The sequence below is a fragment of the Arachis ipaensis genome, chromosome B1 (genome assembly GCF_059453495.1).
Source record: "Arachis ipaensis isolate K30076 ecotype BB chromosome B1, ASM5945349v1, whole genome shotgun sequence".
NCBI classification, from domain to species: domain Eukaryota; kingdom Viridiplantae; phylum Streptophyta; class Magnoliopsida; order Fabales; family Fabaceae; genus Arachis; species Arachis ipaensis.
Window position 1 is genome coordinate 37,147,895 of NC_142436.1, and position 14,194 is coordinate 37,162,088.

At 36.8% G+C, this 14,194-nt stretch overlaps 2 protein-coding genes across 5 annotated transcripts; one reads left to right on the plus strand and one right to left on the minus strand.

Moving 5' to 3' along the window:
• The first annotated feature begins 1,526 nt into the window (after positions 1 to 1,526).
• LOC107628762 (expansin-like B1) lies at positions 1,527 to 3,574 on the plus strand. The gene is made up of 5 exons (XM_016331364.3): positions 1,527 to 1,733; positions 2,016 to 2,122; positions 2,451 to 2,632; positions 2,780 to 2,912; positions 3,257 to 3,574. The coding sequence occupies exons 1-5, from the start codon at positions 1,595 to 1,597 to the stop codon at positions 3,458 to 3,460; spliced, it is 765 nt and encodes a 254-aa protein (XP_016186850.1). The 5' UTR covers positions 1,527 to 1,594; the 3' UTR covers positions 3,461 to 3,574.
• Positions 1,759 to 13,733, minus strand: LOC107628747 (pentatricopeptide repeat-containing protein At4g18840-like). Of its 4 annotated transcripts, XM_021120094.2 has the most exons (4): positions 11,683 to 13,733; positions 3,248 to 3,411; positions 2,471 to 2,932; positions 1,759 to 2,112 (listed from the first exon to the last, which is right to left on the minus strand). In XM_021120094.2, the coding sequence occupies exon 1, from the start codon at positions 13,616 to 13,618 to the stop codon at positions 11,759 to 11,761; it is 1,860 nt and encodes a 619-aa protein (XP_020975753.1). In that variant the 5' UTR covers positions 13,619 to 13,733; the 3' UTR covers positions 1,759 to 2,112; positions 2,471 to 2,932; positions 3,248 to 3,411; positions 11,683 to 11,758. The 4 variants fall into 4 exon arrangements, with proteins under 4 accessions (XP_020975753.1, XP_016186831.1, XP_088357477.1 ...); XM_016331345.3 differs by lacking the exon at positions 3,248 to 3,411; XM_088501351.1 differs by lacking the exons at positions 1,759 to 2,112; positions 2,471 to 2,932; positions 3,248 to 3,411 and adding an exon at positions 4,388 to 4,947.
• Positions 13,734 to 14,194: the final 461 nt, after the last annotated feature.

A 14,194-nucleotide genomic window follows, 5' to 3' on the forward strand; every position in this document is an offset into this window, starting at 1 on the left:
ACATGACCTGTGAAAGGTGCTACACTCAGAAGAATCTCCTTTGAGAGCCAAAGTCATTTTCTAATTATGACTAGAGTTTGCTCCTTTTGCATTGTGCCCCAATGTTAATGTGCTTTGAAACACATCTAGTAGATGGATGATACCAGACAGAGATCAATGTCGTTAGTATGTAATATGTGGCCAAGTGGGAACTAAAATATCAAGGTCTTCATAGTGGAGAAAGACCTAACCATTCCTCCTTGTGTTCCAAGCAAGATTAAGACATTTCTCAATTCAGTAAAACCCAATCTTTGGTTTTAACCTATCTTCTAAAATATTATGATTGTGAATGTCAGCTAATAATTCTGTTAAGATTCTTCTGTTTGCCTCATGTTTACTATCTACGTAGTGTTCTGAACATAGAATGAAAGTTAATGCAATTGAACAAAAGTAAACGATCACTAAATATGACATTTATTAATGGAATGATTGACTACATATCCGTTGCACGGAGTAACATCGTTGTAAGAACTGAATCGGTAATCGAATCGATTTGGTTATTGATTTATTGGTTTAACTGATGAATTATTGATTGAATCGGTAAAACCGGTCTATATAAATAAAAAATATAAAATAGTCAAAAACCTAAAATTAAAATTTAAAATACAAATCTTAACTAATATTTTAAAAACAATTAAGTTTTAACAAATTATAATCAACAAATTATAATCCGGTTAATATATAAAATTTTAGTATTTTTTCATGATAAATATTTTTTAATTTTATTTTTATATTAAAGTATTTTTATATTTATTATATTATTATATACTATATGTATTTATTGAAAAATAATATTGATAATATCATATAATCATAAAAAATATTTATATTGTAATTAATAAAAATATTTGATATTTTTATACATATTTAATAATATTTATATTAATAATTATGAATAATAAAAATATATAATTAATTTAAATATAAGTGAATATAAAATTAAAATAATATCTAAAAAAATTATTGTGCGATTTTTACTATATAATTAATATTAGCATATGAAATATGATGGAATAATATAGCTTAGTGGAAAGGAAAGCATGCAATATAAGAATGACAGGTTCAAACCACATTTTTGGGCTGGACCGGACTGATTGAAGATCCAGTTACAAGTTTTTCAGTCAAATCGATTGGTCCCGTCCGATTTATAATTGTGTGAGAAATCCCTATAACCAAAACAAATAGAGCAAACATACTAATTTGGAAAACAATGCCAACTTTCGGATGGCAAAGTGCACTTTACCTCCACACTTTAGAAAATACTCAAATTTACTTCTCTCTATTCTTGAATATTTTAGCCTTTTGTGAACTTAAGAGAAAGGCTGATTTGCAAATATCGAAAATGTTAGAAGTCATTTTGTATATTCCCAAAATTCTGAGGGTATAATGCTCTTCCTCTAATTTTTATTCTTTATATTTGGAACGTCAAAGTTTTAAGATTGACCAAACCAATTTTCTATAAATAGAAGAAACCCGGTTCTCTTCAAGCATAAACTAGTTTCTGTTTTTCATTTTTTTTTTCTCCACCTTAACTGCTTTCTCTATTCTGCCCTTCATGGCTGTCTCACTTTTGGGTCCTCTGGTTATTACCACCTTGCTTTGCATGCAAACTCTGGCAGATGCTTCATGCACTGATTGTTTTGTTCAATCTCGAGCAGAATATTACCCGAACTCTGAAGTAAATGGCACAGATGGTAATAAAACTAGGGATTGAACTTAGTGTATAATACACTAGGAGAATCTAATTATGTAGATTTAATAGAAGTTATCAATGTAAAGTTATGCTAACATATATCACTGGACAATCTTAGTGCATGATGCATAAATTTTATCTTGGTGCATGGACTGTAGCATTGTCAATGAAGCTGCTAGAAGGATAACAAAAATGCACATCTGAATTGAGAAACTAGTAAACATGCTCTAACATATGCTCATACTTTTAACTGATACATATGCTCCTCTTACATTCATTTTAGCTGGTGCATGCGGATTCGGTTCCTTTGGTGCTACCATTAATGGTGGCGATGTATCAGCTGCATCCAATCTTTACCGTAATGGTGTTGGCTGTGGCTCCTGTTACCAGGTAAGTGTGTAATCAAGTTATCATTACTGCATAAGAACTACAAAGAGAGTTCATCAAGGATCCAGCTATGTGACAAACTGCCAATTACTGTAGGCCACCAACTTAGCATGTTTTTTTGAATGAAGTATATATGTATATGTGTATATATTTAAAAAAAGGCATTCACTTAAAACCTATGAATCTTATTCTTATCACACACAAAAAAATTCTTCTTTCCTATTTCTTCCATTTGGTGCTCTGACTTTCAAACATGTAACAATTCAACAGCACTTCACATGGTTAAAAGTAGTAGAGATGTCATGATGTTGTACTTTTGATACTTGCTCAGGTAAGGTGTACAAACAATACCTATTGCTCAGACAATGGTGTCACTGTAGTTATAACTGACCAAGGCTCAGGTGATGGCACCAACTTCATTCTGAGTCAACGAGCCTTTGGTGGGATGGCTCAGACCAGTGACACAGCTCCTTATCTATTAGCTCTTGGCATAGTTGATATTGAATACAGGCGGTATGATATAATTCTACACAGATAAAACCCTATGAGTTCATGTTTGCATCATCAACTTTTGAAGCTGTAGATATATACAAACACACACACACACATATATTCAATGGATTAAAGATTTAACTGAGGCCTCTCTCTCTTCTTCTCAAGTGTTTCATGCAGCTACCCAAACAAAAACATAACAATTAAGATATACGAGAGCAGCAGTAATCCTAATTACTTGGCTTTTGTCATATGGTTTCAACAAGGAATGAGAGACATAACTGCTGTGCAGCTCTGTGAGGTAGTTTTTGCCTCCTTATCCTGTGCAAATTGGAATTCATAAATCTCTGAGATGCATAAACTCAATGCTTTAAACAGATAATTTTGTGAAGGAGGACTTGGAAATAAACAGAGTGTAAAAGATCACATAATCATGCTCTATCTTCAAACATTTATTTAAATAGAACACTTCAAACAGAAATAAACTGCAACAGCATGAGCCATTAACTTGTCACTATACAGAAAGGAAATAATACACAAAAACAAAGAGATAAACTAAGGAAGAAGGATCCAGTGTCTTATTAGGAAATAATGCTGGCAAACTAGCACTGACAATGACATTGTAATCTCCTGTACCGTGTGCAGACGCAGAACTTTGTCTGTAAGTTACTGGATCGGACTCATGGAGTAGTCTGGACTACTACCTCTCCACCAAGTGGACCTTTGTCGTTACGGATGCTGTTTAGTGCTGAAGATGGAGAACAAACATGGGTTGTCCCCAGTAGTAACATACCAGAAGACTGGAAAGCAGGGGAGACATATGACTCAGGAGTACAAGTGGACAAATAGAAAAACAGCAAAAATGAAATATCATCTAATCATAAACCTTTCTGTAATGAAAGAATAAAATAAGGCATCAATCCATCCTATCAAGTTCAGTCAATCACCCTTTTTACAATCCCATCTACTTGATTGTCTTTCCCTTGATAAATTTATTATTTGGTCTCTATCTAGCTTTCAACTGATCAATAGCTGAACTCTGGAATGATCATATCAAGAATCACTCACAAGGTGTACAAATACAATACAAATTTTCAGTGGGGAGCCAAATGCTTAAAGCTTTCTCTCAACTTTGACGAAGGATTCTGACATTTGCACATTATGAAATATGAGGAATGCTAGGGGCCAGCAACTTTGTGATTTGTAGCCATCAAATAGCCATCAATGATGGTTTTAATGGTGTGAGATTGGTGTGAACTTTCATCCAATGGCTCACTTTTCTTTGCTGGTTACATGCTGGACAGAATTTAACAAAGTTGCTGGCCCCCTACACTTTTCCATGAAATATTAATTGGAAACATTAACACAATTGATTGTTTCATTAATTAATCTTCAAAATGTATGCCTCAAACAATTCTTTCAAATAAGGTCAGACAATTATGGACCAAACATGGAACTAGCAATCTGATATCTTATGGAAATCCTTTTATCAGGGAAAGCGAGACTGTTTTGGGATGGTTTGCAATCTGATACCATATATGAAGATATTAAGCATTAGATGGATTTCAAAAGGTGTGAAACAGAAGTAAATGACTTCAATACAAATGGATAGAATTTTTCAAAACAAGAATGAAAGAGCTTTGATTTTAGTAAACATTAAACATCACATCTTGAGAGTACAACAAACAAATTTGAAGTCACTCAAGTCAAATATAAAGTATGACATAACATTAGGAGTGTCTAAGAATAGAAAGAAATGGAAGGGAGGGATTTGTAGATTCCAAAACTCCATGGAAATTTTATATCTCATGAGGAAAGGAACCAAGGGGTGTGTGATTCGTTGAATGGTTTTACATTCTGGGAATTTTACACTAAAAATCTTATATGAGAATGTATTTTTAGTGTAAGTTTCCCAAGAATGTAAAAATATTCTACGAACCACACAACCCTAAGAGTAAACAAATGAATGTGATTTTAAAGTATGAGATCCTGTGCTTACATCCTTCACTTAGAATAAGGGGAAAGCATAAATCAATACCAAAATCACTACATGATTCCAATATTTAGTATTCTAGTATATCCTTTATGTTAGTGAAGAAAGAGATTAAATGGAACAATAGTAGCATTGACAGTCCCCTTCTCTCTTTGATTAAGACCACACAATGGGAGGGAAAACCACCCAATCCTTCCTTCTATCATTTCTTAACAAATACCATTCTTTTCATCTCCCAGTAGAATTTCCAAAATGAGCATGCCATATCTTACCACAACTGCAGCTGAATAATTCGATCTTCAAGATACATAGTTTTTGATAGAAAATCAATACCAATTGTGGCCTGTTTGGGAAAAAAAGAAAAATAAGTTTGTTTACTAGCTAAAGACATAAAATGCAAAACTGATCTGGAAATTCAGAAGTGCATATAATGTTGGAATTCGCACAATAGAGCCTAGTTAAATTGTGTCATTATATTGCACATGAATTATCAAGAATTTGGCAGGAAAAAAAGAAAAAAAATTATCTAAATAATCCAAAATAATAAATGGAAAGCAGATTAATATGTAAACTGTGATGTAGTAAATGAATGGATAATAGTGGTGACAAAACCTTTGTTAAGGTACCACATTTATTATCAATTTTGTCTCATACACAAGCTTGTATTAGTGGGCTGTTGGATCCACATCAAATGGATCTCACATAGCATCAAATGGTAGGGGAGTGTGTGTTGGCTCAATATATCCGAAAAAAAGAATGAAAAAGAGTACACAAACATTACCTCATTTTTTTACCCATGAATTCATGCTGGAAACATTTTGCTGTCTCTATCATTTCCCTCAACCTTCCGTGCTACTTTCATACACTATAAAATCAAATTTTGACTAATTTCATTTGTATCTCCATTTCAGGTAAAACCATTGCATTACATTTTAATACAAGAATTATGAGCATTATCACTCCAAAATTTGCACTATGGATCATTAGCTCTGGTGCAACAGATTATGTGACTTTCGACTTAAAAGATTTTGTAAGTTTTTAAAATATTGATCCAAATAATGTGATATTACCAAATGGGACCAAAACTGTCAGCACCATCATTAGCATAATCACATTCTCTAAAAACTTTTTCCTTAAAAATGTTTTGTACATTCCCTCTTTTGATTTCAAACTGATCTCTGTGTCAAAATTAACCTCAAATTTACATGGTCAACTGTTAATCGATGATAAGTATTGTAAAATACAAGATTGATCCACATCGAAGATAATTGGCATTGCTAAGTGTAGAGAATGGTTATATATAATGAGTAGAAAACCAGAATTCTCTCGCTTTCTCCTTCCTCCAACAAAGCAAATTTCATTGGCGGCAACTACAACTACTATTCATCACACAACACCTTCACACACTAAGCAGAATAATATTTGGCATCTTCTATTAGGACACATACTTATACATAAACTGATTTTACTGAAAAAATATTTCTTTTTATAGATTGTATTACTTCAAAACTTCCTTGTGACTCATGTCATTTTGCAAAATAAAAAAAATTATCTTTTGATCTTAGTACAATTGAAATAAAAGATTATTGTAACTTAATTCATATGGATATCTGGGGTTCTATTTCTGTCCCTTCCAATGAAGGACATAGGTACTTTTTTACTGTGGTGAATGGCAAGAACATATTCACTTGGATTTATTTGATGAAAACTAAATCTAAAACATCACAATTGATTATTAATTTTGTAAATTTTGTGAGAGTACGATTTGAAAATCAAATTAAGTGTATAAGGACGGATAATGGGCTAAAATTCATTCTAAAATTCTTTTTTGCATCAACTGGCATTTTACACCAAACTTCTTGTGTAGAAATAACAGAGCAAAATGAGATTGTAGAGTGAAAACACTAGCACATTTTATGTGTTGCTAGAACACTGTTATTTCAATCAGAAATTCCACATTACTTTTGGCAATACCCAGTTGCTCACGCTATTCACCTAATTAATAGGATGCCTAGCACTAAACCGGATAATGCTAGTCATTATAAGCTTTTGTATGGTAAATTACCAGAGTATTTGGTTCTCTTGCATATATCTCCACATTAACAAATTCAAGAACAAAATTAGACCTAAGAGCCAGGAAAACAACTTTTCTCAGTTTTAAATTTGGAACAAAGGGTTTCCAACTTATTGATTTAAAATCAAAAGAAATTTTCATATCTAGAAATGTAACTTTTTATAAAACTTATTTTTCATTTTCACATTCCTCTAGCACTGACATTCCTGCGGCACCCACTCGTACTCTATAATGCATTGATCTTTTTCAATATGATACACCATTCACACATCATTTGTAATCATCCACACATACGACACTCACATATTCAAATAAATATTTTTCAAAATCAATGCACTCACTAATTTCCTCACACACCATTGCACCCATTACCACACCACACATTAACAATGCACCTGCATCACAAAACTACGACATCACACATGACTGCATCACTAGAAAATCTGAAAGAGTCAAGAAAGAAACTGCCTGCTTATTTAAAGGATTAGCATTGTATTATAGCCCACGCAACTCATTCTAGCAAATTTGTCAACTCTATCTCTTTATATCTTATCTCACAACATTTGTCATATGATAAACTAACCCCAAAATATAAGTCTCTTTCTTTAGCCATCGCCTCAAATCTGGAACCTAACACTTATGAGAAAGCGAATGCACATGAATGTTGGAGAAAGGCAATTGTCTCACTGAACTCCCAAAAGGCAAGAAGGCTATAGGTTGTAAATGAATTTTTCAGGTAAAATTCAATCCCAATGACACCATAGAAAGTCACAAAGCCAGACTAGTTGCAAAAACATTCACTCAAGTGTAAGGAGTGGATTATGGAGAATTGGAGATACTTTTAGTCCAGTTGTCAAAATGACTACTTTACAAGTAATGTTAGCATTAGCAGCGGCAAAGAAATGACATTTGAAACAGCTGGACATCAATACTGCCTTTCTTCACGAAGATTTGGATAAGGAAGTTTATATGAAGATACCACCCGGTTTGGCTGTGTCACAACCAGGTTTGGTTTGTTAATTGCAAAAGTCTCTATATGGACTTAAGCAAGCAAGCAGACAATGGAACATTAAGCTCACCAACACTCTTGTTGATGCTGGTTATAAGCCGTTTTTTTTATGATCATTCCTTCTTCATCAAGAAACAATCCGAAAGCTTCACTGTCATCCTAGTATATGTGGATAACTTGATTTTAACTGGGATGACATTGGCGAAATCAATTCCATCAAACAAATTTTGGATGACAAATTCAAAATAAAGGATCTTGGTGATCTCGAATACTTCTTGGGAATGGAAGTAGCACACTCTAACTCTGGAATTCACATTTATCAACATAAGTATGCTACAGACAACACTACTTACAAACTCATCAGCCAACTCTTTTACCTCACAAACACTATACCCGATCTCTCTTATGTTGTGGGGTGTTTGAGCCAGTTTTTGGACTGTACAACCACTTCTTATCTACAAGTTTCTTTCTGCGTACTCTGATATTTAAAAGGCAGACCTGCAATTAGTCTATTCTTCACCTCTACTTCTGATTCACCGAATTTTCCGACGCTGACTGGGTTACCTGTGCCGATACTCGCCACTCTGTTGCAGGTTATTACTTCATGCTTGGAAACTCTCTCGTTAGCTAGAAGAGTAAGAAGCAAACCACCGTTGCCAAGTCCTCTGCAGAAGCTGAATACATGTCTCTTGCTATTGCCACTTGTGAAGCTACTTGGTTATCTTTCTTAATGGATTTCATTGGTTTGCTGCTTCAGAAGTCTATCATTGTATTCTGTGACAATCAATCAGCCATTCACATTACCAATAATCCCATCTTTCATGAAAGAACCAAACACATTGAAGTGGACTGCCATATTGTTTGTGAAAAACATGATCTCATTCATCTTATACCGGTTCGTTCCAAAGATCAAGTTGTTGATTTTCTTACCAAAGATCTGCCATCGAGTCATTTTCTTACTAATGTTTTCAATCTATGATTATTAGATTTATACAATTCTAGTTTGCGGAGGATATTATCTAGGTTATTTTTTTATTAGTTTAATATTGATGGTAATTAATTATAGTAGGAGTACATAAGGTTAACCATCAAAACTTTTTTTAGTTTTCTGTTTTCAGTCATTTAAAAATTTTTAAAATGAGAAAAACTCATTTTTCTCCCTCTCTCAACTTTACTCTTTTTCTCTTTCCTGGTTCATCAAACTATTAACGTCAATAGTTAAGGATATGAGATTTTCTTCAGTTTCAGTAGAACTTAACCAGTTCCCTGTTCGTCCTGTAGGCGTGCTCCAAGTCTCCGACCCCTGTTCGCTCTCACCAATCACAGCTTCTTCCTCAAGACTCTTATTTCGTAGTATGAGAGTACGTACTCTTCCATAATCTGTCTATGTCTAATGCAAGGCGGGATAAAGCTACACAACCCCATGTTGGAAAAGACCCACGAGTTTGGAACTGGGAAGTGTATCTCCGATTGAAGAGTGAATCATTCACAATTTTTGTGGATAATTTACTAGACAATGTTTGAAAGAATGAATTATTTTCATATGCTCAAGTGGACAGGCAGGATAAATGACATCTATTTGGTACGTAAGAAGAGATATGGCAGGATCCATCTGTTTGCTTTCATCAGGTATACTATAAAAGGAGGAATATTAAAGGCCATCAAGAAGATGAATGAAATGCGATTAAGGAGTAAAGAGATCTTTGTGGGTGAAGCTAAATATAGGAAGATGATTGATGTTTGGAAAAAAATCACTACGCACAATGAAGATGTCAGGGAATCTTCTGATGGAAAAACAGGAAAGAATTAAAGAAAATGATATTGAGGTGAACGAGAAAGGAAGAGTTGTCTTGAAACACTATGGAAGTGAAGAATTAGGAGCTTAGAAGGAACCGTTGGAGTTGGGATGAGATGCAGTGGTAATGATGATGCCACAGGGACTACGGGAGACAGAGCATGACAAGGATAGAAAGGTAATTGTCGTTAAGGATTTGGATGAGTGGCATGAGAATTTTTTGAAAATGCGATCGGATAATTCTTTGGTGTATCCAGCAGTTATGGTGAGTGCAAAATCTATGAGATCTCAAACAATCAGTAACGAAGCAATCTTTGAAAGAATTGAGACTTGCAAATATGGGGATAAACAAAAAGAAGAGGTTGAGTGCGAAATCTATGGGATCTCAAACATTCAGTAACGAAGCAATCTTTGAAAGAACGGAGACTTGGGAATATGCGGATGAACGGAAAGAATGGGTTGATTTGGTGTTGAATAAAAGTTCAGTTGGGGCTGGGTTGAAGCATATAAGGCCCAATATGTTAGTGTGGTGTGGCAGCGAAGTGGCTGTGTGGTGCGACGGAAAGTATGTCGTTGTGCGTTTTAAAATGGCCTCCTTGCTGGCTGCTGCGGGCGACAGTGAAGAGAGGGTGTGGCTGGTCATGGAGCCCGCGAATGGGTTGATGCCACGGTCAACAGCGCTGACGAGGCGGATCTGGGAGCAACGCGGAAGTCAGCCGTTGGTGGCGGAGGTGATAATGTCTATGCTGAGCTTGATGGCATGGAGCGTAGGGAGGAGCGTGAAGCCGCTGATACACCCAACGAGCAGAATCAAGTCGGGAAGGAGATTGGCGGAGGTATGAATAATTGTCCAAACAGCATACTGGAGGGAAACATTCCACCAAGTGCAGTTAATGAGATCCACGCTAGTTTAGACGAGAGTGGTAAGTAGCATGTTGGCATATGTTTGATGAGGGGTGATGCAGTGCATGACTCAGATTTAGAGTATGAGAATACAGTGGTGGAGGAAACTGGGTTGAAGGATGAATTGACTGTAAGGAACTTGGAAGATTTAGGGGATTCAGAGCAAGATGCAGACAGTGAAACTAATCAAGATGGGTACGGAAGAAGTTGGGATAAAGATATGGCTGGAAAACAGGGCTGTTTGGGATCTGGCGATCGAATCAGGAGCGGTTTTATAAGACGAAGATGAGACGAAGATGGGGACATTATAGCTATTCTTCAAGCGCAGAATGAAGTATTGGCACAAAAAAGAATGCAAGCAGAACAGAAGGAGCTGCCCCAAAAACCGGAATAAGGTGTGTAATAAAATTTTTAAATGATTTTAGTTCATGGAATGTGAGGGGTTTAGGAGGTGTTAGAAGGTGGGGAATGGTAAAAAATTTAAGCGTAAAAATAATGTGAATATGTTAGAATTGATAGAGACAAAGAAGAATGTGATTATTAAGCTTGATGTAGTGCAATTTTGGGGTAATGATATGGTGGGTTGAGAAGTTGTGGGATCGGAAGGTGCTTCCAAAGGTTTATTATAATGTGAGATGATATGATATTTAAGTGAATAAGTAATTGTTACAAAAAGGAGAGATTGTTGTGTATAGAAGGGGAATTGACAAACAATAATTTTCATTGTGCGGTTTGTTTGGTGTATGGTGCGCATACAAGAAAGGTTGCTGTGTGGGAAGAGTTGAGTTTTTTTATCGGAACTATGTCAAAGTTTTTTTTTTTTTTTTGTTACATGGGTGACTTCAGTGAGGTTGTGCAGTTGGTAGAAAGCAAAAGGCGCTAGTGTGTACATGATATAGAACTGGGGGTATAGAACTGAATGACCGTACGTTTACGTGGTTCAGAGGTCAATAGTGCAGTCGAACTGATAGAATAGCGGTGAGTTTGGTTTTGTTGTTATCATTTGAAGCAGTTGGTTAAAAAGGAATCACAGAATCTTCAAAAATTAAGAAATAGGTATTGTGGAAATAGTCAACAAGACGATTAGCAGTTACAAAGAGTGGAATGATATTTGATCTTTGGGTTGTTGATGGCATTGACGAAGATGATTAGAAATTAATTTGTTTTATCTATTTAATATTTTTCTTTTGATGCTCCACTTTATTGTGTTGAGCTTTTTGTTTCAAAAAAAAAAGTAAATCAGCATTTTACTTGAGAAACAAAGACATGATCTTGGATCTGAAAACGCGTAACAAACCTGTTAGTGTTGACGAATTTGTCGTACATGAATTGGGTGATGATGCTGGTTTTTCCGACGAATTGATCACCTAAGATCAGAAACTATCTTTGTCAACTGAATTGCCAAATGATATTTTCATCCGTGCACCCAATTCACCCAGCATTGAGTTAATTATGTTTTTCCTATAGGCAGCTTTTTTCTTAATCAAATATTCTGATTCAAAATCTTCAAGATGAACTAAATGGGATGCTGCTTCTTTCTGTAGTCCTTTTCCCTTTATCATCAGCCTCACATGTTCAACATCATCCCATCTCCCTTCAGCAGCATAGATGTTTGACAGCATTATATAAGGACCAATATCCAGTGGTTCCATCTCAATAAGTCTCTTGGCTGCAAACTCTCCAAGCTCTAGGTCTATATGCGTCCTACAACCAGAAAGCAATGCACCCCATAATACAGATCCAGCCTTGGGGACCTTTCTTATAAGATCTTCCGAGTTTTTCACCAAACCAGCTCGAGCTAGGAGATCAACCATGCAACCATAGTGTTCAACCTTGGGTTCAATTTTGTAAACTCGACACATGAGGCCAAAATACCAACAACCCTCCATGACCATACCTGCATGTGTACATGCAGATAAGACGCTAATGAAAGTAGCATCATTTGGCTGCAAACCTGACTTCTCCATCTCCAAGAATAGTTCCAAAGCTTTGTCCCCACTGCCATGCAAGCCATATGCCATGATCATAGAGTTCCATGATACAACGCTCTTAACTGGCATCTTGTTAAAAACATCTCTAGCCAGATCCATAGCCCCACATTTTGCATACGTTGTCAGAAGACAGGTTGAAAGCAAGACATCAGGTTTAATGTTCCTACTTTTGATAAAAGAATGAACCCAAATGCCCACATCAATCCTCCCTAAATTAGCACATGCCGTCAGCACGCTCACCATGGTAGCCTCATTTGGCACAACTTCGCCACTGTCCATCATCCTCTCAAACATTCTCAAACACTCACTGAACTTCTTGACCCGCACATACAATGCCAACATGGAATTCCACGAAACTACATTCCTCACAGGCATCAGGTCAAACAACTCAAGAGCCCTAAAAACATCCTCAATCCTTGCATACCCATCAACCATACAATTCCAAGACACTACATCTCTGACAGGCATTCTCTCAAACAACTCATTCGCAGACTCCAAATCACGAACTTCCACATACCCTGCGATCAGCGAATTCCAACTAAAAACATCCCTCTCTGGCATTTCATCAAACAACTGGCGAGCATCTCCAATTCCTCCATTCTTCATATACCCATCTATCATCGAGTTATAACTCACCAAATCCAACACAGAACTTCCCTCAAATACCGCACGTGCATCCGCAACCCTCCCAAAAACCGAGTACATCCGTATCAGTGAGTTCCTAACAAACAAATCTGATTCAAACCCGAATTTCACCACCCTGGCATGCCCTTTTTCCCCTTCTCCCACGGACCCAACATCCCCAGAAATCTTGATCAGAATCGGGAACGTGTAGTGATTTGGCTCAACACAGCGGGAGATCATTCTGTCGTAGTAGAAGCGAAGCGCCCCGGAGGAATCGCCCCTGCGAGCGTGGCTCCGCATGATGGTGTTGCAGAGGAAAGCATCAGGCTGGCGCACGTAATCGAACAGGTGAGTGGCACGTGGGGCAGTGAGGGGGTCAGAGCAGAGCTTCTTGATCGCCCTGCCAGCTGCGAGAGGGTTCTGGAAGATTCCAGAAACGAGGAGCTGGGTGTGGACCTGGTTGAACTGTCGAATGCCGGCGCATGAGTCAAGCAAGAATAAGATGGGGTGGGTTGGATCTAGTGTGGGTAAGATTTGTTCGGAGAGGCTGAGGTTGCTGTTGTGCAGTGATGGTGAACGAGAGCGGGACAGAGAAGATAGTTTAGGCCTAACTGCCATTTCGTTTAGGCGGTAAGGTGTTGGTTTCAGTTCCTTTTAGCTTCAACTTGAATGTTATAACGGTCCATCTAAATTTAGGAGACACAAATTATTTTAGATACCGAAAAAACAACGGTGTTTTGTTTAAATAGGGATGTTTGCCGTGTTTTATAGAGTTGTGGATGTATCAAAAAAGGAATCCAACGTGTTAACGTGTCAGCTAGACAGCAACACATAAATAGCGTGTTGTTTGCTGTCTCCATCCAAGAGGCAACCTTGGTATATAAAACTGAAGGAGGAAAGGGATTGGAGTGCATACCATCTTTGTTTTTCTTCACTATCACCGTACATTCTCAGCTCATCAAGCCAAGGTGCATTGATTAGCGGCCCCAAAGACGCGAATGCCACGTGTCAACATCCAAGTAGCATGCAGGTTGTGTGTTATCCTCGTCTCGCCACGTGTCTTTCATTTGTGTAGCACGCAAGTTGCGTGTTAAGATCAACGCACCATGTGTCTCCATTCTACGCAGCACGCAGGCTGCGTGTTAACAGTGATGCGCCACGTGTCACACATGCAGCAGCACGGAAGATGCGTGT